Below are 25,000 nucleotides of genomic sequence, written 5' to 3'. Positions count from 1 at the left end.
ATCTCAATGGGCGGGGGGGGAATGGGGGAGGGGTCTGTGTGTCTATCCCCATGGGAGGGAATGGGGGAGGGGGCAATGTGTCTATTCCCATGGTGGGGAATGGGGGAGGGGGCAGTGTGTCTATCCCCATGTGGCGGAATGGGGGAGGGGGCAGTGTGTCTATCCCCATGGGGGGGAATGGGGGAGGGGACACTGTGTCTATCCCCAATGGGGGCAAATGGGGGAGGGGTCTGTGTGTCTATCCCCATGGTGGGGAATGGGGGAGGGGGATGTGTGTCTTTCCCCATGGGGGGGAATGGGGGAGGGGACAGTGTGTCTATCCCCATGGTGGGGAATGGGGGAGGGGGATGTGTGTCTTTCCCCATGGGAGGGAATGGGGGAGGGGACAGTGTGTCTATCCCCATGGTCGGGAATGGGGGAGGGGGCAGTGTGTCTATCCCCATGTCGGGGAATGGGGGAGGGGACAGTGTGTCTATCTCCATGGTGGGGAATGGGGGAGGGGGCAGTGTGTCTATCCCCATGGGTGGGAATGAGGGAGGGGGCTGTGTGTCTATCCCCATGGAGGAGAATGGGGGAGGGGGCAGTGTGTCTATCCCCATCGGGGGGGAATGAGGGAGGGGGCAGTGTGTCTATCCCCATGGAGGGGAATGGGGGAGGGGGCTGTGTGTCTATCCCCATGGGGGGGAATGGGGGCGGGGGCAGTGTGTCTATCCCCATTGGGGGGAATGGGGGAGGATGCTAGAAACAAAGAAACAAAGAAACCTACAGCACAGGAACAGGCCCTTCGGCCCTCCAAGCCTGCGCCGATCAAGATCCTCTGTCTAACCTGTCATCTATTTTCTGACGGTCTGTGTCCATTTGCTCCCTGCCCATCCATGTACCTGTCCAAATATATCTTAAAAGAGGCTAACGTGTCTGCGTCTACCACCTCCGCTGGCAACGCATTCCAGGCACCCACCACCCTCTGCATAAAGAACTTTCCACGCATATCTCCCTTAAACTTTCCTCCTCTCACTTTGATCTCATGACCAGTAGTAATTGAGTCCCCCACTCTGGGAAAAAGCTTCTTGCTATCCACCCTGTCTACACCCCTCATGATTTTGTAGACCTCAATCAGGTCACCCCTCAAACTCCATCTTTCTAATGAAAATAATCCTAATCTACTCAACCTCTCTTCATAGCTAGCACCCTCCATACCAGGCAACATCCTGGTGAACCTCCTCTGCACCCTCTCCAAAGCATCCACATCCTTTTGGTAATGTGGCGACCAGAACTGCACACAGTACTCCAAATGTGGCCGAACCAAAGTCCTATACAACTGCAACATGACCTGCCAACTCTAGTACTCAATACCCCGCCCAATGAAGGAAAGCATGCCATATGCCTTCTTGACCACCCTATTGACCTGTGTTGTCACCTTCAGGAAACAATGGACCTGAACACCCAGATCTCTCTGTTCATCAATTTTCCCCAGGACTTTTCCATTTACTGTATAGTTTGCCCTTGAATTTGATCTTCAAAAATGCATCACCTCGCATTTGCCCGGATTGAACTCCATCTGCCATTTATCTGCCCAACTCTCCAATCTATCTATATTCTGCTGCAATCTCCAACAGTCCCCTTCACTATCTGCTACTCCACCAATCTTAGTGTCATCTGCAAACTTGCTGATCAGACCATCTACACCTTCCTCCAAATCATTTACATATATCACAAACAACAGTGGTCCCAGCACAGATCCCCATGGAACACCACTGGTCACAGGTCTCCATTTTGAGAAACTCCCTTCTACTACCACTCTCTGTCTCCTGTTGCTTTGCCAGTTTATTATCCATCTAGCCAGCACATCCTGGACCCCATGTGACTTCACTTTCTCCATCAGCCTGCCATGGGAGCCTTATCAAACACCTTACTGAAGTCCATGTATATGACATCTACAGCCTTTCCCTCATCAATCAACTTTGTCACGTCCTCAAAGAATTCTATTAAGTTGGTAAGACATGACCTTCCCTGTACAAAACCATGTTGCCTGTCACTGATAAGCCCATTTTCTTCCAAATGGGAATAGACCCTATCCCTCAGTATCTTCTCCAGTAGCTTCCCTACCACTGACGTCAGGCTCACCGGTCGATAATTACCTGGATTATCCCTGCTGCCCTTTTTAAACAAGGGGACAACATTAGCAAGTCAACCAGTCCTCCGGGACCTCACCTGTGTCTAAGGACACTGCAAAGATATCTGTTAGGGCCCTGGCTATTTCCTCTCTCACATCCCTCAGTAACCTGGGATAGATCCCATCCGGACCTGGGGACTTGTCCACCTTGATGTCTTTTAGGATACCCAACACTTCCTCCTTCCTTCTGTCAACTTGACCTAGAGGAAGCAAACATCTATCCCTAACCTCAACATCTGTCATGTCCCTCTCCTTGGCGAATACCGATGCAAAGTACTCATTAAGTGCTGTCTGTCTATCCCCATGGGGGGGAATGGGGGAGGGGGAAGTATGTCTATCCCCATGGGGGGAATGGGGGAGCTGGCTGTGTGTCTATCCCCATGGAGGGAATGGGGGAGGGGGCAGTGTGTCTATCCCCATGGGGGGAATGGTGGAGCTGGCTGTGTGTCTATCCCTATTGGGGGGAATGGGGGAGGGGGATGTGTGTCTATCCCCATGGGGGGGAATGGGGGAAGGGGCAGTGTGTCTATCCCCATGGGGGGAATGGGGGAGGGGGCAGTGTGTCTATCCCCATGGGGGGAATGGGGGAGCTGGCTGTGTGTCTATCCCCATGTGGGTAATGGGGGAGGTGGAAGTGCGTCTATCCCCATGGGGGGGGGTGAGAATGAGGGAGGCGGCAGTGTGTCTATCCCCAATGGGAGGAAATGGGGGAGGGGGCAGTGTGTTTACCCCCATGGGGGGGAATGGGGGAGTTGGCAGTGCATCTATCCCCATGGGGGGAATGGGGGAGGGGACTGTGTGTTTATCCCCATGAGGGGGAGGGTGAATGAGGTGTTTACCCCCGTGAGTGGAGTGACGGAAATGAGGAATGGCCAGTTCCTGGTCTCATTGCCCCAAAGAATATTTACAGAACACACTGACGTCAGCTGAATTTAGTTCTATATTTGTGACAAACACCTTACCATGGTTTGACCTTGCCACAAAGCTGCAGGGTTAGAGCAAGAGCTCATGGCAAAGAGCCTAGGCCCGAATCGTCAGCTTTTGTGCTCCTGAGATGCTGCTTGGCCTGCTGTGTCCATCCAGCCCCACACTTGGTCATCCCATGGCTTCACTGCTTTTTACAATGATTTTATGATCAAATCACACCATCAATCTCAGCCCATTACGCACCATTCATTGGACATGAGCATAGTTACTGAGAGAGTTTTAGTTCTGGAGAAGTTTCTCGAGACTGGAGGAAGGTAGTGGTTTCAAAGACGAAGGTAAAGATTTTAAAGTTGATCATTTGCATATCAGGAGTCAGTATAAATCCATGAGTAAAGCAGTAATAAGGGAACAGGAGTCAGGAAGGACACAGAAAGCAGAGATTTTATGTTAACTTGGGTCCAGAAGCTAAAAGTCGTGAGTTCTATATCACAAATATCAAGTTTGTACAATGGAACAGATGTAAACGGAATGTTTAATATCTCACAGAAGAGCTGCAAAGAGTTCAAACCTAACTCGACGGACTCACCCTTCACAAAACCACTTCTCTGAGTGTATTTGTCTGTATAAACAAACACGTAATTTATGTCCCGATTGCGTTCACTTTCCCAGCATTACCAGTGTCCTGTTGTTTCCCGTTTGTGGTCCCAAAGGGACACTCAGTCACAGAGCCTGGTTTAATTGGTTAAGGGTGGTCACTTCAATCACCATGATCACAAGCCTGAACTGTTGTGTTCCAATGTGGCTCACACCCCCTTCATCGCATTGCCCAGAATTCTACTAATCAGCTCCTCACTCAACCTCCAATTACAGGGGCCTGGCCACCCCAATGCCCCCAGTGACTGACTGCTTTAGGGCTTTCTCTGTGAAGGTAGCAGTGAATGCCACTCTCAGCCTGTTCAATAACAAATACACTCCATTATTATGTTTCTCTTCATCTCTGGTCCAGTGACAGAACAAAACTGACCCTCCCCTCAAACAGAGTGAGAGACTCACATCTCAAACAGAGAATTAGAGTGAGAAACCCAACGGGGAGAGAGAGAGACTCTCTGCTCAGAGCAAAACAGGGAGAAAGAGAGCGAGAGGGACAGAGACTCTCCACTCAGAGTGATACAGGGAGAGATAGATTGAGAGAAAAAGACCTGCTCAGTGAGATACAGGGAGAGATAAAGTGAGAGAGAGAGACCCTCCACTCAGAGAGATACAGGGAGGGAGAGAGACCCTCTGCTCAAAGAGATACAGAGAGAGAGAAAAAAACCCTTCACACAGTGAGAACGAATTGGAGATAGTGAGAGAGAGACAAGCAAATCTCAAACAGAGAGAGAGACTGTTTCAGAGATGGTAGGAACTGCAGATGCTGGAGAATTTGAGGTAACAAGGTGTGGAGCTGGATCAACACAGCAGGCCAAGCAGCATCAGAGGAGCAGGAAAGCTGACGTTTCGTGCCTAGACTCTTCTGTAACGTCAGCTTTCCTGCTCCTCTGATGCTGCTTGGCCTGCTGTGTTCATCCAGCTCTTCACTTTGTTATCTCAGAGAGAGAGAGACTGTCCACTCAGAGAAATACAGAGAGAGGGAGAGACCTTCCACACAGAGAACGAGATAGAGAGAGAGAGAGATCGTACAAACAGCAAGAGAGGGGGAGAAAGAGACCCACTGCTCAGAGAGATAGAGAAAGATCGAGGGAGACCCTCTCCTCAGAGGGATACAGGGAGAGATAAATAGTTAGATGGACAGATAGAGAGACAGACAGGGAGAGACACACCACAGAAACTAAAAAAGAGATTGTGAGAAAGAGGAACCCTCTGCTCAGAGAGATACTGGGAGAGATAGAGAAATTCCAACAGAGAAAGGAAGAGGAAGAACAAAATAGAGGCACTCTTTCTCTCTATATATTGTTGTAAGCACCAGGAATTATTTTTATTTAGCAGGGCAAGAGTTAAGAGTCTGTAACATTTCCAAAGCTAATCCTTTAGACTGATGGCTCTCTCGATGGTTGTGAGTGAGTTGGGGTAACGTTTGTTTAAAATCTCTGCTCAGACAAGGTCAATTTTTTTTTCAGATCAATGTAGGCGATGGGAGCTCTTTATTCCTCATTGGTTGGGCTTGCTTCCTGAACCACTTCACAAATTTGCTCAGTCAGAAAAAGTAAATCAACAATTTTTAAAGCCAAGAACCACTTAATGATGGCAACTGATTACAGAGTAGTTTCAGTGAAGGGATGCCAAACACTGACTCACACTAAATCCTGTGGGGGGTACTGTATCCCTCTGACAAGGGCAAAGCAGATGATGTATTTATATCAAACAGATCCACTTCATAAACAGTCCCCAGAAACAGATGAAAGGAAGAAACTTAGACCCTAAGGATGTCCCTGACACCCTACATCTCACCTGCTCACCGTCAGCGATATGCTGTCACTAATATTACATCCAGAAATGTAGCAACTGATTCCTGCACAGCAAGATCCCAGAGAGAGGCGGAAGATGAATGAACAATTCAACAGCAGGTCAAACAGCAAATATCCTCCTCACTGTCTCTGGGGCCTTCAGACAAAGACACGCACAACTGCTCCCCACCTATTTCACATGGGCTCTGCTATATTCCCCATGTACAGGAGGCCATTCAGCCCTCTTCTCAAGCCTGGTACACAGAAACAGGAGGAGGCCATTCAGCCCCTTCCTCGGCCCTGCCACATAGGAATAGGAGGAGGCCATTCAGCCCCTCAAGCCTGGTCCAGCATTCAATTGGGTCACAGATGATTTATCACCTACATTCACCATGGTACAGGCTGAAGCTCAGTCTGATTCAGTTTGATGAAATGTGGGCATCCACAGGCCTGATTGGAGTGTGAGAGAGAGCGAGAGACAGAGAGCCAGCTCGGGATTCTCCGCACCCCCCCACCCCCCGCCAACAGCACGCCACCCGACTCCCTGCTGTGTGAATGACCCCTTCCTGATCTCGTCTCCTCTGATTTTAAACCCGACAGCCGCTCAGAGGAAGACCGCTGCTGGTGACAGTTGGAATTTCACATTCTCTCCTGTACCCTGGGAAGAGAATATCTTCAACCACATCGACTGGATGACCCAAGCCATTGCTGACCCGTGAGCATCCCGGGATGCCGTGAGGGGATTGCCCCTGGCTAGAATTCACTGACTGAGGTTGGCTGCATTTCCCTAGTGCTGTCTCACTGACTCTCCAGTCCCTCGGAGACGGGGCATATTGAAGGGAGGGTGGAAGACCATCAGAAATAGGAACAGGAGGCCATTCAGCCCCTTGTGTCTGTTCCATCATTCAATAGGATCATGGCCGATCCAACATTCCTCACATCCACCTTTCTTCCTTTTCCCCGTAACTGTTGTTCAAGAACCTCTGCATCTCAGCCTGAAACATGCACAAGGACTCTGCACAACAGCGCTCTGTAACATGGAGCTCCAAAGGCTTACAACCCTCCGAGAGAAGAAATTCCTCCTCATCTTAATCTTAAATTGGTGGCCCTGTCATTCTGAGGCTGTGCCCTCTGGTTCTAGACTGTCCCATGAGGGGTAATATTGCCTCAGCATTTACCCTATCAAGACATTTAAGAATCCTCTGAGGCAGAATGGCATTATCACTGGGTTAAAACCCCACAGAGCCTGGCACTGAGGTGGAACCTAACATTGTTAGGCAGTGAAATTTAAATTCATCAAATAAATTTTTTTTAAAAATTGGAATTTAACACTAATCTAATGGTGACTTTATTTTGACTCATTTGTTTGTGGGTTGTGGGGGTAACTGGACAAAGCCAGCATTTATTGCCCATGCATAACTGCCCTAGAATTAGAGATAGTAGAAACTGCAGATGCTGGAGAATCCAAGATAACAAAGTGTGGAGCTGGATGAACACAGCAGGCCAAGCAGCATCTCAGGAGCACAAAAGCTGACCTCTACATCGCCGAGGCCAAACGCCAACTCTCCAACACCTCCTCCTACCGGCCCCTTGATCATGATCCCACCCCCGAGCACCAAACCATCATCTCCAATACCATCCATGACCTCATCAACTCAGGGGACCTCCCACCCACAGCCTCCAACCTCATTGTTCCCCAACCCCGCACGGCCCATTTCTATCTTCTTCCCAAAATCCACAAACCTGCCTGCCCTGGTCGGCTCATTGTCTCAGCCTGTTCCTGGCCTACCAAACTCATCTCCACCTATCTAAACTCCATTTTCTCCCCTTTGGTCCAGGAACTCCCTACCTACGACTGTAACACCACCCACGCCCTCCACCTCCTCCAGAACTTCCAATTCCCTGGCCCCCAACACCTCATTTTCACCATGGACGTCCAGTCCCTATATACCTGTATTCCGCAAGCATATGGCCTAAAGGCCCTCCGCTTCTTCCTGTCCCGCAGGCCCGACCAGTCCCCCTCCACTGACACCCTCATCCGCCTAGCCAAACTCGTCCTCACCCTCAACAACTTCTCTTTCGATTCCTCCCACTTCCTCCAGACAAAGAGGGTGGCCATGGGCACCTGCATGGGCCCCAGCTATGCCTGCCTCTTTGTAGGTTACGTGGAACAGTCCCTCGTCCGCACCTACACAGGCCCCAAACCCCACCTCTTCCTCTGTTACATTGATGACTGTATCGGCGCCGCCTCCAGCTCCCACGAGGAGCTGGAACAGTTCATCCACTTCACCAACACCTTCCACCCCAACCTCAAGTTCACCTGGGCCATCTCCAACACATCCCTCACCTTCCTGGACCTCTCAGTCTCCATCTCAGGTAACCAGCTAGAAACTGATGTCCATTTCAAGCCCACCAACTCCCACAGCTACCTAGAATACACCTCCTCCTACCCACCCTCCAGCAAAAATTCCATCCCTTATTCCCAATTCCTCCGCCTCCACCGCATCTGCTCCCACAATGAGGCATTCCACTCCCGTACATCCCAGATGTCCACTTTCTTCAAGGACCGCAACTTTCCCCCCACAGTGATCGAGAACGCCCTTGACCGCGTCTCCCGTATTTCCTGCAACACATCCCTCAAACCCCGCCCCCGCCACAACCGCCTCCAGAGGATCCCCCTCATTCTCACACACCACCCTACCAACCTCCGGATACAACACATCATCCTCCGACACTTCTCCCATCTACAATCCGACCCCACCACCCAAGACATTTTTCCATCCCCACCCTTGTCTGCCTTCCGGAGAGACCACTCTCTCCGTGACTCCCTTGTCTGCTCCACACTCCCCTCCAACCCCACCACACCCGGCACCTTCCCCTGCAACCGCAGGAAATGCTACACTTGTCCCCACACCTCCTCCCTCACCCCCATCCCAGGCCCCAAGATGACTTTCCATATTAAGGAGAGGTTCACCTGCACATCTGCCAATGTGGTATACTGTATCCATTGTACCCAGTGTGGCTTCCTCTACATTGGGGAAACCAAGCGGAGGCTTGGAGACTGCTTTGTAGAACACCTCCGCTCGGTTCGCAACAAACAACTGCACCTCCCAGTCGCAAACCATTTCAACTCCCCCTCCCATTCCTCAGACGACATGTCCACCCTGGGCCTCCTGCACTGCCACAATGATGCCACCCGAAGGTTGCAGGAACAGCAACTCATATTCCGCTTGGGAAACCCGCAGCCCAATGGTATCAATGTGGACTTCACCAGCTTCAAAATCTCCCTTCCCCCAACTACATCCCAAAACCAGCCCAGCTCATCCCCTCCCCCACTACATCCCAAAACCAGTCCAACCTGTCTCCGCCTCCCTAACCTGTTCTTCCTCTCACCCATCCCTTTCTCTCACCTCAAGCCGCACCTCCATTTCCTACCTACTAACCTCATCCCACCTCCTTGAACTGTCCGTCTTCCCTGGACTGACCTATCCTCTCCCTACCTCCCCACCTATACTCTCTCCACCTATCTTCTTTTCTCTCCATCTTCGGTCCGCCTCCCCCTCTCTCCCTATTTATTCCAGAACCCTCACCCCGTCCCCCTCTCTGATGAAGGGTCTAGGCCCGAAACATCAGCTTTTGTGCTCCTAAGATGCTGCTTGGCCTGTTGTGTTCATCCAGCTCCACACTGTGTTGCCCTAGAATTAAGCAGCTTGTGGGACCATTTCAGAAGGAAGGCAAGAGTCAACCACATTGCTGTGGGTCAGGAGTCACATGTAGACCAGACCAGGTCAGGGTGACAGTGCGCAAGGTCTGCTGATAGGCTTTGAAGAGTTAGGAACTAAACTGAGAAACAGAATCTTCAAGGTAAGAATCTCCGGATTACCACCCAAGCCACAGGCAAATTGGCACAGAGTAAATGAAGACCAGAGCTTAAAGGTCCGGCTCAATGTTTGGCACGGGTGGAACGGGCACTGGCACCAGGACCGGAGTAGATGGGAGCTGTTCTGGTCAGAGGGGCTTCACTTGAGCCAAACAGGGGCTTGTGTTCTGGACAATCAAATAACCAGAGCTGCAGAGAGGGTCCATCCTGATGAGAGTTGGGAAGGCTTCAGGAGAGAGGATACGTAGGCTCACAAGGTAACGGCAGCATTACAGGTCATCCATTTAAATAATGATACCCAGAGTGGGTTAAAAAGGGGTAGAATATACAATTACAAAACTAAAGGCAAATAGGATCAAAGGAGAGGAAAATAGTAAAATGACAAAATTGATGACTCTTAAGTGCACAAAGCATTCGGAACGAAATAAGTAAATTAAAAGGAAAAGAAGAGATTAATGGCTATTAATTACCATTAACTAATTACATTACAGAGACATGGTTATAAGCAAATCAAAGTTAGGAACTAAGTACTCCGGGGTATTGGACTTTTGGAAAGGATCAGCAGAAAGGGAATAATGGTGGGGTGTCATCGGGATAGAATCACAAAAGCAAGAAATGATTTTGAATCAGATGATGTAAAGTCCATTTCGGTACAGGACAGAAATAACAAGGGGAAGCAGTCACTGGTAGCAGTAGTTTGGGGGCCTCCTTAGAGCCGCAATATGGTTGGATAGAGAATCATTCAGTGGGTAATCAGGGCATGTAACCAAGGCAGCACATTAATCTTCATGTCATTTGGGAAAATGAAATTGGCAGAGGGAGCCATGAGGAAGAATTTATGAAGTGCACTTGGGACAGTGTCACAAAACAATGTTTGGTGGATCCAACCAGGGGTCAGCCATTTTTGGATTTGGTGATGCGCAATAAGACAGGTTTAGCAAATGATTTCAGAGTAAAAGATCTCCTCAGAAATTCTGACCATAATGTCGCAGAATTTAGCATTCATTTCGGAGAGTGATAAACATGGTTCAGAAACAACTGTGCCAAACTTAAAAGAAGGTAATTGTAAAAAAACGAGGGAAGAGTTGACTCAAGTGGACTGAAAGGCACAGGGAGGCAATGGCCTAGTGGTATTATCACTGGACTGTTGATCTAGAGATCCAGGTAATGTTCTGGGACCTGGGTTCAATGGCAGATGGTCGAATTTGAATTCAATAAAAATCTACTGATTTTTGTAAAACAGTTGTTGATTGTTAGGAAACACCCACCTGGTTCACTAATGTCCTCTAGGGAAGGAAGCTGCCATCATTATCTGGTCTGGCCTACATGTGACTCCAGACCTCGGCAATGTGGTTGACTCTTAACTGTCCTCTGGGCAAATAAATGCTGGCTTACTCAGCGACACCCTCATCCCATGAATATATTTTTCAAAGAAGAATAGAGGACAATAAAAGCATTCCAAAATTACTAAATAATCAAGGGCCAACAGCAGGCCAGAAAATAAATACAATAACAACCATTGGAGTAAAAAATATTTGGGAATCAGATATGCCTGAAAACTGATAAGTCCTAACAGGATACATCCAGAGATATTAAAGGAAATAACTAGATCTCTCTCTCTCTCTCCCTCTCTCTCTCTATATATATATATATGAAGATATATATATACTGGGAGTAATACTTATATTCTGGAAAAATTTCAAAGGATGGGAAAACTGCCAATGGAACACCTTTGATTGGAAAGGGAAGAGAACAAAAGACAAGCAAATATAGCTCAGTTAGCTTAATATCTGCTATTGAGAAACTGTTACTGTCTGTTATAAACAATGTCTTAGCAGAGTGTTTAGGAACATATAATATGACCAGGCAGAGTCAGTGTAACTTTACAAAGGGTACGACCGCCCTGACACATATACTGCAAATCTCGAAGGAGTTCAGAAACATAACAGATAAGGGAAAATCAGTGAATGTAACATATTTTGATTTTCAGTCGGCATTTGATAAGGTGTCAGGCAGGCAACTTATTAAGACCCCATGGTTCTGGGGGAAGCATTTTAGCTCTATACAGGATTGGCTTACAAGGGAAGACAAAGAGTTGGGGTAAGGGGGGCATTTTCAGGATAGAAGCCTGTAGCTAGTAGAATGCCACAGGGATCAGTGCTGGGACCCCAACTATCTCCAACATGGATGAATCACTGGTATGAGAAAAGTGAATGGGACTAAATTTATGGATGACACAAATAATCTGCAGAGTTACATAGACAGGGCAAGAGAGTCAGTTTTAGATATTAAAACGTGAGGCTGGATGAACACAGCAGGCCAAGCAGCATCTCAGAAGCACAAAGGCTAACGTTTCGGGCCTAGACCCTTCATCAGAGAGGGGGATGGGGTGAGGATTCTGGAATAAATAGGGAGAGAGGGGGAGGCGGACCGAAGATGGAGAGAAAAGAAGATAGGTGGAGAGAAGAGTATAGGTGGGGAGGTAGGGAGGGGATAGGTCAATCCAGGGAAGTTGCTTCAGGACATGGTCGAGCAGTTTTTCAAGGCTGAGGAGATTACAAGAGAGTTGCAGTGGGAGAGAGATTCCGTGAGATTGGTCCGGAGGGAGGAGGGTAACTTCTTCAGGTTAGGCATCCCTGGAAGAGGCTTCGCAGTGAGGTTAAAATTGTATCAGAGATAATGGGAACTGCAGATGCTGGAGATTCCAAGATAATAAAATGTGAGGCTGGATGAACACAGCAGGCGCAGCAGCATCGTCCCCTCCCTATCCCCTCCCTACCTCCCCACCTATACTCTCCTCTCCACCTATCTTCTTTTCTCTCCATCTTCGGTCCGCCTCCCCCTCTCTCCCTATTTATTCCAGAACCCTCCCCCCATCCCCCTCTCTGATGAAAGGTCTAGGCCCAAAACGTCAGCTTTTGTGCTCCTGAGATGCTGCTGGGCCTGCTGTGTTCATCCAGCCTCACATTTTATTATCTTGGATTCTCCAGCATGTGCAGTTCCCATTATCACTGATACAATTTTAACCTCACTGCGAAGCCTCTTCCAGGGATGCCTAACCTGAAGAAGTTACCCTCCTCCCTCCGGACCAATCTCAGGATTCTCCAGCATCTGCAGTTCCATTATCACTGATACAGTTTTAGATATAATGTGGGAAAATGTGAGAGAATGAACTTTGTCAGGAAGAGTAGAGGAGCTGAATATTATTTAAATGGAGACAGAGTGCAGAAAGCTACAGAACGGAAGGATTAAGGAATCCTTATCCATAAATCAAAAAAAGCTGGCAGCTAGGTTTGGAGGAAAGATAAGTGGAATTTTGGCTCCTACTTCAAAGAGAATGGAATATGAACAGAGGGAATTCTTGCTAAAACTGTACAAGGCACTAGTTAGATCATTTCTAGAATATCGTGAACGATTTTAGTCCCCTTAACTAAAGAAAGATATATTAGCATCTCAGAGTAAGGGGTCACCCATTGAAGACAGAGTGAGGAGGCATTTCTTTTCTCAAAGGGGAGTGACTCTGTGGAATTCTTTACTGCAGAGGGCTGTCAAGGCTGGGTCAGTAAATACATTCAAGGGTTAGAGAGACAGATTTCTAATCAGGAAGGGAATCAAGGGTTATGGGGAAATGGCAGGAAAGTGCAGTCGGCCATTATGAGGTTAACTATGATCTCACTAAATATCAAAGCAGACTCGATGGGCTGGATGGCCTACTTCTGCTCCTACATCTTAGAACTAAAAAAACAAAGAAAATTACAGCACAGGAACAGACCCTCCAAGCCTGCACTGACATGCTGCCCGTCACAACTAAAACCCCGGACCCTTCCGGGGACTATATCCCTCTATTCCCATCCTCTTCATATATTTGTCAAGACACTCTTTCTGGTCTTAATGTTATTCCTAACTGAAGTCTAAAAAGACCACAGCAAGCCATTCAGTTTAACAGGAATAGGGGCAATGAATACACGCTTTGCCAATGATTTCCACACCCATAATACTGAATATGAGATACTAACAGGTGGGCTTATGACCTTTTATGAAAGGAAAACATTCAATAAACATGAGGTGTTGTTGCTGGCATGTCTGTTTACAATACTGTCAGTAAAAATTACACTGTAGTGTGGCCTGTCAGCTCACTGTTCACACAATCATACAGTCATACAGCACAGAACAGGCCTTTCGGTCCATCGATTCTAAGCCAAGCTGTTCTGCTCTGATGAAGAGACACCGGACCTGAAATCAGAAATAGTAGGAACTGCAGATCAAAGTGTGGAGCTGGAGGAGCACAGCAGGCCGGTCAACATTAGAGGAGCAGGAAGGCTGACGTTTCAGGTCAGGACCCTTCTTCAGAAATGGGGCAATTTCTGAAGAAAGGTCCTGACCCGAAACGTCAACTTTCCTGCTCCTCTGATGTTGCCTGGCCTGCTGTGCTCCTCCAGCTCCACACTGGACCTGAAATGTTAACTCTGCTTTCTTCCTCTGGGTGCTACCAGATCTGCTGAGCTTCACCAGCAATTTCTGTTTGAGCCTCTTCCACTACCCTCTGTCTCCTGTCATGAAGCCAATTTTGGACCCAACTTGCCAAGTTACCCTGGATCCCATGAGCTTTTACCTTCTTTATCAGTCTCCCATGGAGAAATTTGTCAAAGGCTTTGCGATAATCTATAAAAACTGCATCAACTGCCCCATCATCACCTATACACCTGATCACCTTTGTGAAAGATCTCACCACATTTGTTCAGCATGACCTCTGTTTGAAAGCCATGCTGTCTGTCCCTGATCAAACCTTGCCTCTCCAGGTGGAGGTTAATTTTCTTTCTCACCATTATCTCCAACAGTTTCCCTATCACTGAGGTTAGACTCACCAGCATATAATTTCCCTGGTTAACCTCTAACACCCTTCTTGCAAAATGGGCCCACGTTCACTGTTCTCCGGTGCTCTGGAACCTCCTTGTGGCCACCGTTCAATTAAAAAGCTTGCGTCAGGGTTTCCAGTCAGGAGTCAATCACATTGCTGTGGGTCTGGAGTCACATGTAGGCCAGACCAGGTAAGGATGGCAATTTCCTTCCCTAAAGGACATTAGTTTTTCCCAACAATCGACAATGGATTCACAGTGATTGTTAGATTCTTGATTCCAGATAGTTTATTCAACTCAAATTCCACCAGCTGCCATGGTGGGATATGAGCCCGGATCCCCAGAACATTACCGGACTCTCTGGATTAATAGTCCATTTGCACAGATTACAGGAATTTCTCCCTTGCTGTGCACCACACCCTACCTTTCTCCCAGGCCACCCAAAGGTAATTAAAATCACCAGTGATCCCAAACTTCCTTGTCCTGCAGGTTTCTATAATCTGCTTGCAAATGCTCTCTCTGCTCAATATAGGGATGGGCAATAAATGCTGCCAAGCCAGCAACGCCCTCATCCCGTGAACGAATAAAGCAGAATATTACGTTGGTGAAGGACAAACATCAGTCAAGGATAAAGATTCTGTTCTGGAATAGGAGAGATTTTAGGAATCCAAAAGTTGAACTGGAGCAAGTTCATTGGAAACACATTTTGGTGGATAAAACAGTAGAAATGAAATGGAAGAGTTTTGAAAGAGGGATGAATAGGATGCTAGCTGGGCACATACCCATGTGGCATATCCAAAGTCAATGTTCCCTAGATGACTCAGAATACCAGTGAGAAAATAAGCAAGGGAAAGGAAGCACATGATGCATACTGGGCTAATAATCACAACAGAAACCAGGAAGTGTATCTGAAATGATGGCAAGAGGATAGGGCTGGAATAAGGAAGGCACAGACGGAGCCTGAGGAAAGGATAGCAGGCTGTGCTAAAACAAATAGTAAAATGCTCTTCAAACATATTCATCGTAAATGATTAGTCAAGGATAGAATGGGGCCCATATGGAACAAACAGAGTAAGCTGTTCATTGAAGCAAAAGATACGTCAGAGTGCTTAATGAATATTTTGCTTTGTCTTTACCAAATTGGAATATGGTGACGATGGCTTAGTTAGAAATGCAGGTGTTGAGCAACTGAACAGTATAATGATAAATATGAGGTACTAAAATGGCTGGCAGCATTCCAGGTAGAGAAGTCACCACGCTCAAACAGAATGCGTCCTCGTCACTGAGAGGGGTGAGGGAGCAAATCATGGAGCTGTTGACAGAAAGGTTCCACACGTCTCTGAACACAGGATTGGTCCCAGGGGACTGGAGGATTATAAGTGTGACACCGTGGTTTCAAAAGGGGACAAAGCAAAGTACAAACCAGTCAGCTTGACATCTACAGTGGGAAAACCGATGGAGGCCATCACACAGGACAGATAAATATCCATGTGGAGGAAAATAAGTTAGTACTAGCCAATCAGCATGGCTTTGTCAAGGGCAGGTGACATGTGACTAATTTAATTGAGTTCTCTGACGCGGTGGCCCAGACCCTGGATGAGGGTGGTGCTGTGGGCACTTTCAGAAAGTACGTGCCACATGGTTAGCAAATTGATGGCACTATGGGTTAGAAGTCGGCTAAAGAATCGGAAACAAAGTTTTAGTATAGGTGGGCATGTCTCAGATTGGACACAAGTCAAAAGTAGATTAGTTTTGGAGCCCTTGCTTTTTCTGATTTATATCAATGATTCGGAAGTGGGTGTTGAGTGCAAATTCTGTAAATTTGCAGACAATACTTAGCTAGGGAGAATGGTGAAGTGTGAGGGTGATGCTGAGCAACTTCAGAGGGACATCGACAAGTTGGCCAAATGGGCAGACACCTAGCAAATTAATTTTAATGGAGAGAAATGCGAGGAAATGTATTTTAGTAGAAGAATCTTGGAGAGACAATACAGACTCAATGGTATAACTTTGAGGGGAGTTCAGGAGCAGAGGGTCCTCAGGGTTCACTGATTCTCTGAGGGTGGCTGGACAAGTTGAAGTAGTTGTTAAGAAGGTTTATAGAATCCATGGGTTTATAAATAGTGGCATAAGAGTATAAAAGCAAGGAAGTGATCCTATACCTCTACAAATCATTGGTCAGGCCACATTTGGAGTATTGTGTTCAGTTCTGGGCATTTTGTTTAACAAAGAATGTTAAAGCCCTGTAGAGAGTTCAAAGGAGATTTACCTGGAATAAGGGATTTTAGATATAAAGAAAGGTTAGAGAGATTGGGTTTATTCTCCTTGGAGCAGAGAAGATTAAAGAGGTGACCTTATTGAGGTGTTCAAAATTATGAACAGTATTGAGAGGATAAAGAAGGATATTCTGTTTCCATTCATTGGTATGTCAGGAACTGGGGGGTCACAATTTCAGCTCCATCAACAAAAGATCTAGGAGTGAGGTGAGGAGAAACTTCTTTACTTAGAGAGTACTTAGGATTTGGAATGAGCTGCCTCTCAGAGTGGGGGAGGTGGATTCCACAGGAGGTTTCAATAGGTGCTGAATATATATTTGAAAGGGATGATGTTAGAGGGCTATGGATATAGGCCTAGAGAGTGGGATTGGCTGGGTAACTGTTTGAGGAGCAAGTACAGACATGATGGGCTGAATAGCCTACTTCTATACTGTAAAATTCTATGATTCTAGAATTTTTTTTTCACATCTTTGTGAATAATTTCGTGTCTGCTGCTCAATTGCCCGCTGGCTGTTTGGAGGCTTATAATACACTCCTAACAGTGTGGCTGTTCCCTTTTTATTCCTAAACTCTAGCCACAAAGTCTCATTGGAAGATCCTTTCAAGATATCTTCCCTCCAAACTGCAGCAACTGACTCCTTAATTAATAACACAACACCACCTCCTTTATTACACACTCCCCCATTTTAGACATCCCTCCTATACCCTGGAATCTGCCAGTCCTGTCCCTCCTTCAACCACATCTTTGTGATGGCACCAATCTGTCGAAAATTAATCTAACCCATCATACTTCTAGCATTAAAGTCGAGGTCATCCGGTCTCGCCTTACCCCCGTGAATTGCAACAGAGCTGAACTCCCGCTGCTTTGGTTCCTTTAATATAGTATGCTGTGTCCCCATGGGGCTAACACTGAGGCCCCTGTCCCTTGCCAAAGTAGTTTAAACTCCTCCCAAGTGCCCCGTCAAAACCACCCCCACCCCCCGGCCCTCATAAAGAATGTTGGTCCTGCTGTGGTTCAGGTACAGACCATCTTGATTGTGGAGATCCCAACTGCCCCAGAAATGGTCCCAGTGATTCCATAATCTAAAACCCTCCCTCCCGCATCCAACTCCTGAGCCACACATTCATCTGCCCTATTCCCCCATTCTCTCCCACTCCACCCCAGACTCCAGTCAGATTTCCCCCTCTGCCTCCATGTAATGCGGTGTGTGTGATTGAACATTTCATGGCAATACTGGGGTCATGACCACTGTCCTCGAACTTCACTTCCACACAGTAACTGATGCTGAGATCCAGGTTGCTAATGAATGTGCCTGAGCCCCTCCATCACCTTCAATCCCCCATCCTAAATGTTCTGGTTCGTGAAGCATTATCCAAATGTTATTCAGTCCTACATTTACTGACAGAGAGTAGCATTACAAACATGAATTTCCGAGCTCAGTCATGCCAAAGTTTCACAGTGTCTCCATACATTCAACTGGCTTCGGTGGAACTAATTGTCCCAAAGGAACGTAACAAAATCTCCAAACTCTCAACATAAACAGAAGTTGCTGAAAAGGCTCAAAAAGTCTGACAGCATCTGTGAAGAAAAATCAGAGTTAACGCTTCAGGTCCAGTGACTTTGCCTCAGAATCCCCAAACTATAAAGATAAATCAAATTAAAATAGGGGTATTGCTGGGGTTGATAATGTCTGCAACTTCCTCTCCTCCAGCCATGGTCACGCATAGCTCACAGAAAACCTTAAAGAGGCACTTCACGCTGTCTCTGTCCAACGGGACCCCGGCACAGACATTCCCACCAAGCAGACTCTCTCAGCACAGGCCAAACCTTCACCTACACCGTCTGTTGATGCCCACACTGACCGCGCCCAGGGCTTTTATATCTGGATCTTCCTGACTCCCCCAACACCAAAACCACCTTCACCACTGTCCCCAACCAGCCCCACTGAGTGGGCAAAAATCAGGCGAGTGGGGCCTGGAATGTGAGCAGGATTTGAGAAGCATGCCCCCTTTCAGGAGATGTGAGAGGGGCTGCTCTCATGAGAACCCCGACACCCATCTAATACCACAAAAATCACAGGCATCTCAGTAGTTAGACAGTACTATGAAACCTCTTGTGTCCATGTGAAACGCCATTCTGCCAACATCTACTTCATTCCTCTCTCCATGCACTGTGAAGAAACTGAGATCCATATCATTTTCTCTGACCCCAGACGCTGAGGGATTCCCTACCCTCCAACATCTTGAATCAATTTCAAAAGCAGTTGATGTCCCTTTGTGAGGGGAACCTGTAACCCTTTCACCCTCGCTGCCAAACCCCCACACCGCCACGCCTCTCCAACATCAATGTAGCTAACTGCACTCTCAATCCAGCATTGCCACTCCGAAACTGTCCGTGTGGCAGTACCACCCCATCAGCACCGGCTTCACAGCCTGGCTCTGTGTGGGTAAGGCCGCCAGCGTTGGGAGCTCTGGTTATGGGCTCTGAGCTCTGGGTTCTCAGGGTGGCATTCACTTCAGTGAGCCCAGTGTTCCCCACACCCTGTCAGGGAAACTCAAAATATGGAATCACTTTGCTGGGTTTCAACACAATCTTCTCTTTCAAACTGCTCTGATCACCTCCAGCTGGAAACACAATCTGGATGTGATTCACAGCAGGGTCAAATGGGAATGCAGTGGGGTAGACAGGAATTCACTCTATAGTCAGTGTGCTTTGAAAAGCCTTCAAGTTAATTCCAGTTGGATGTGGATATCCCCCTCCAGTCTCTACAATGATGTTTTACATTACTTTGGTCTCATTCTGAGGGATATTCAGACAAATCCTGGGTTTTCCAGTGAGTGATCTTCCAAAACCAAAGGGACAGTGCTTCCCTTGCTCCCTGCTTTAAAAGGTGAGACTTTCTCCCCATTTTTCCAAGTAATCAATCCAAAAATCCTGCTCCCTGCTCACATGACCACTTAGTGATGGCAGGTACATGATCTGATCAGGTACAAGAATGTATGACAATGGGCACACCACAGCAGGTAAACAGATAGCTCACTGTGGAGACCTGGCATGGTCAGGGGGTACTCACCCACAGCACACAGGAAAGGCAGATCCACCGTGCTCTGTTACGGCTCGGAATCCGGGGCAGGCCCACGGCAAACGCGGGCATGGCAATGCCCAGTTAGCAGTCCCAGCAGAACCACCAGCAAGTGACAACACAATAAAGCCTCGACAAGTTAGCTGCGGTATAGGATTCTGGCCATCGCTCCCGGCTCCTTTCTCTCTCTCTCTCCGGCTCTCTCTCTCTGCCTGCCGCTCTCAGTCTTTATGAGTTGTTTCTGAGCAGACTGAGGAAGATTGAAACCCCAGTTCTCCCCTCCCCTTGGAAGCTCCTTCAATTCCTGTGTTGTAGACCACTCCCCTTACCCACTTCACAGACCACAACCTCTCAATGAGTAAGAAAGTCCTTGATGGGTCCCTCTGCCAGTCTTTTAAAATTAAAAAAAAACCTCCATAGGAGATGGTGGGGCAGGGAGTGGGGGGTGGGTGTAGTGAGATCTCACAGACAGATTTCTTTCAGGCTATCTGTGTGTGTCCCTTTCTCCCTTTCTTTCAAGCTCCGGGCCTCTGAGGTTCAGGACCAGGATCTCTGTACATTTGCCTGGGTAGATATAAAAATAAACAAAAAACAGCCGGCTGCCTCCAGGGAATTAGGAATAGAGGAGGGAGAGAAAGGAGAGAGAGAGAAAAGCAAAGTGTTCTCAAATCTTTAGGACAAAGATTGTCTTTATATTGTATAGCAGCACACAGAACTGTTGCGGTTTTAGGAGCATTTCTTCAGATATAAACCGTCCACAAAACCTCCCTCCGAAATGAAAACATATTTAATCTAGTGACTCTGACTGCAGTTTATTGCTGGCTTGCCTCAAAGTACTCCAGTCCAATATTATTCAGTGTGGCTGAGTTCATGTTAACCCTTAGAAACCTCGCAATGATACAAACAGAATCCACTCCAGGCTCAAAAAAATAGCCAGCAAGTTTCTGAAATTGGCCTGGGTACAGCCACTCAGATTCAGGTACCAAAATTCCTCACTGATCCAGCCACTCAGGGTTAAACACTTCCCAAGTTCAGACTCAGTCTCTTTCCAGCATCGATCCTGGGATTGACAGGGTCATGCTTATTTTGGGGCCACTAAGCTGCTACCTCATGAATATGGAAAAGGGTGCTCTTCACCAGTAAGTACATTAATGGTTCAGAAAGAGTTAATGCTTGAATTACACTAACCTCACCCCCCCAACCCCGAGTGCTGATGTCTCACAGCCTCTAGGAGGAGAATCATGGGAGTCTGTCCCAGTTTCTGGAGGGGGTTGCCGATATTTTCTCCACGTCTCTACATCGAGGGATAGATTCATACAGCATTGAAATAGGTCCTTTGGCTCATCATGTCTCTAATGGCCAATGAACACCAAACTACACTAATCCCATTTACTGGCAGTTGGTCCACGGCCTACTATGTCCTGACATTTTAAGTGCTCATCCAGATGCTTCTGGATGTAGTGAGAGTACTTGTCTCTACCACGCTCTCAGGCAGCACCTTCCATATTTCTACCACTTTCTGGGTGAAAAAAATTTCCTTAGATTCTCTCCAAACCACTCAGTCCCCACCTTAAACTTGTGCCCTCTGGTCTTAGATATGTCTGCCATGGGAAAACCATTCTCCCAATCTATCTGTGTGTACCGCTCATAATTTTGCATACCCCAATCAGATACCCCCCAACCATTCCCTCCACCTCAGCCTCCTCTGAACCCAACCTATCCAGTCTCTCCTCATAACTGAGACTTCCCAGCCGAGGTAACATCCTGGTGAATCTCCCCTACACCCTCTCCAGTTCAATCATGCCCTTCCAACAGTGTGGTAAGCAGAACTGCAGACGGTATTTCAACTGCACCTAACCAGTGTTTAATAAAGCTGTAACAAGACTTCCTTGCTCCTACCGACTGAGGTGTAATAAATCTGATCTTGTTACCAATGACAATGTCTCTCCTGACCAAACTCCGTCCTGGTCCATTCTCCAGCACACGCTCTGAACCTCAGATTGGAAGGACAAATGGTCTTAATACTCTATCCCAATCAGAAGTCACCAGTGATTAATGTTCTCTCTGGTTAAGATGTTATCCATGGTAACATGAACACTGAGCCTGGGTTCTTAGTGAGAAGAAACATCAGAGATTTACTTACAGAATAACTAAATACGTTACAATTCCACCACCAACGCCAGGGGAGACACGGCTCACTAACTCACTAGACTCAAAAGGAAAAATTAGTGGGAAAGCTCAGCAGATCTGGCAGCATCTGTGACGAGAAATCAGAGTAAATGTTTCGGGTCCAGTGACCCTTCCTCAGAACGCTTCTCTTCACAGATGCTGCCAATCTTCCCAGCTTTTCCGATGACTTCCATTTTTGTTTCTGATTTACGGCATCTGAAGTTCTTTTGGCTTTCAACCGACTGCACTGACAGACTGTCAACGTACAGGGGCCACAATTCAGCATGGAGCTGGCTCCTTCATAGACAAACAGCCCAGGGCATAATATCACATGGGTATCACCACTGAACTCTCTTGAAGGTATAATAGGACCAATCATGTCTAGGTCTAAACGACAGTCAGTACTGAGCACAACATAGACAGACATCACGGGCCTTGATAAAAGTTCTATCCAAAGCCCTGGTGCTGAAGCATCACATCATGATGAGCTGAATGGCCTCTTTCTACACTGGAATAATTCTGAGATTCTGAAACTGTGAATTATGAGCCACAACAGTGAGTTGCCCAGGATCCACTGGATCTTTTGTAGATTCAGTTCAGGATCCAATACCCTTTCTTGCATGTCCTGCTTGTTCTGAGCCATGAGCACATTGCAGAAAACCACATTGATGTGTACCATTAAACTTCCCATTTTAAGGCTCACCTGGCAGGCTAACACCTTAAAACAGATATCACTGAGTGAGGGATGGCATGGGCAGGCTGCTGTCATGGCAACCATTATCTGCCATTCACCCCCTTACCATAAAAAAGCTTCATTCTTGTATTCCCTTGTTGGAGTGTCCAGGACCAGGGGAGCAGAATAAGGGGGCACACATTTAAGACAGATATGAGGAGGAATTCCTTCTCTCAGAGGGAAGTGAACCTGCAGAATATTTCACCATACAGTCCATCGCACAAACCAGCTTTCCATCCATTGACTTCATCTCCTGTTCGCACTACCTTAGGAAAACCGCCAGCATAATCAAAGATCCCTCCCACTCAGGCTGTACTCTCTTCCACCCTCTTCCATTGGGCAGAAGATTCAAAAGTTTGAAAACACGTACCAACAGATTTGAGAACAGCTTCTTTCCCACTCTTATCTGATTTATAAACAGATCTCTAGCATATTAGAGTTAATCTTTCTCTGCAATTCTCTGTAGCTGTAACACTATATTCTGTGTTAAAGAGCGATAACAGGGTGTAGAACTGGAGGAACACGGCAGGCCAAGCAGCCTCAGAGGAGGAGGAAGGCTGACAATTCAGGGCTGGACTTTTCTTCAGATTTTCTGAAGAAATGTCAGCTTTCCTGCTCCTCTGATGCTGCTTGGTCTGCTGTGTTCCTCCAGCTCTACACCTTATTATCTCAGATTCTCCAGCATCTGCAGTTCCTACTATCTCTGAAACATTATGTTCTATATCGTGTTCTGTTACCCTGATGTACACAGAACATATAACATAGAACAGTATAGCACAGTACGGGCCCTTTGGCCCACAATGTGCTGACCTATTATCCTATTAAGATCAATCTACCTTGAATACCCTCCATTTTACTATCATCCATGTACCTATCCAAAAGTCATTTAAATCTCTCTAATGTATCTGATTCCACTACCACTGCCGGCAGTGCATTCCACACACACCCACCATTCTGTGCAAAGAACCTACCTCTGACATCTCCCCTATGCCTTCCTCCAATCACCTTAAAATTATACACCCTTGTAATAGTCATTTCTGCCCTGGGAAAGAGTCTCTGACTATCCACTCTATCTATGCCTCTCATCATCTTGTACACCTCTATCAAGTCACCTCTCATCCTTCTTCACTCCAATGAGAAAAGCCCTAGCTCCCTCAACCTTTCCTCATAAGACCTGTCCTCTAGTCCAGGCAGCACCATGGTAAATCTCCTCTGCACCCTCTCTAAAACTTCAACATCTTTCCTGTAATGAGGTGACCAGAACTGAACACAATATTCCAAGTGTGGTCTAACCAGAGTTTTATAGAGCTGCAGCACAGCCTCACAGCTCTTAAGCTCAATCCCCCTGCCAATGAAAGCCACCACATCATATGCCTTCTTACAACCCTATCAACTTGGGTGGCAACTTTGAGGGGTCTATGGATATGGACCCCAAGATTCCTCTGTTCCTCCGCACTGCCAAGAATCCTGCCATTAACCCTGTATTCTGCATTCAAATTCGACCTTCCAAAATGAATCACTTCACACTTTTCTGGGTTGAATTCCATCCTGTCACTTCTTTGCCCAGCACTGCATCCTGTCAATGTCCCATTGCTACCTACAACAGCCCTGCACACTGTCCACAACTCCACCAACCTTCGTATCATCGGCAAACTTACTAACGCACCCTTCCACTTCCTCATCCAAGTCATTTATAAAGATCACAAAGAGCAGAGGTCCCAGAGCAGATCCCTGCGGAACACAACTGGTCACCGAGCTCCAGGCTGAATACTTTCCATCTACTACCACCCTCTGTCTTCTATTGGACAGCCAGTTTTGTATCCAGACAGCCAAATTTCCCTGAATCCCATGTCTCCTTACTTTCTGAATCACACACTCACACATACACACACACAAACACGTGCAGAACGTTATTAAATGCCTTGCTAAAATCCATATACACCACATCCACTGCTCTACCTTCATCAATGTGTTTTGCCACATCCTCAATGAACTCAGTAAGGTTTGTGAGGCGTGACTTGCCCCTCACAAAGCCATACTGACTATTTCTAATCAAACTGTATTTTTTGAAATAATCATAAATACTATCTCTCAGAATCCTTTCCAATAATTTGCCCACCACAGAAGTAAGACTGACCGGTCTGCAAATCCCAGGAATACCTTTATGCCATTTCTTAAATAAGGGAATGACATTTGTCACCCTCCAATCATCTGGCACTATTCCATGTGTTTGTATAAGGTATGATCTGGAGTTGTTGGTTGGTTCACCAGAGGCTACACTGCACTGACAGTGTCACCTAGAAGGGAGACGAAACGTTTGCATGAAAACCAGCCAGCTCGGCAAACCAACCAACAACTTCAATCACAAGCCAAGCTACAGATCTTCATTAAAACATTAAAGTCTACTGAGCACGCAAATCAGCACTTTTCACAGCATCTTGGTGCATGTGGCAATAATC

At 47.0% G+C, this 25,000-nt stretch overlaps 1 protein-coding gene across 5 annotated transcripts in view; it reads right to left on the bottom strand.

Annotated features, from left to right (window-relative positions):
- Positions 1–25,000, bottom strand: part of tns1b (tensin 1b) — a 571,744-nt gene that overhangs the window by 413,695 nt on the left and 133,049 nt on the right. Inside the window, exon 1 of one of the 5 annotated variants that reach the window (XM_059647609.1) lies at positions 19,631–19,903. The exons of the other annotated variants lie outside the window; for them this stretch is intronic. Within the exon in view, the coding sequence (XP_059503592.1) occupies positions 19,631–19,711 (81 nt within the window). The 5' untranslated portion in view covers positions 19,712–19,903. Of the gene's footprint in view, positions 1–19,630; positions 19,904–25,000 lie in introns of those variants that run through there. 5 annotated transcript variants of the gene reach the window in all.

This window comes from Stegostoma tigrinum, chromosome 7, assembly GCF_030684315.1.
Source record: "Stegostoma tigrinum isolate sSteTig4 chromosome 7, sSteTig4.hap1, whole genome shotgun sequence".
NCBI classification, from domain to species: domain Eukaryota; kingdom Metazoa; phylum Chordata; class Chondrichthyes; order Orectolobiformes; family Stegostomatidae; genus Stegostoma; species Stegostoma tigrinum.
This window is presented reverse-complemented; position numbering and strand designations above follow the sequence as displayed.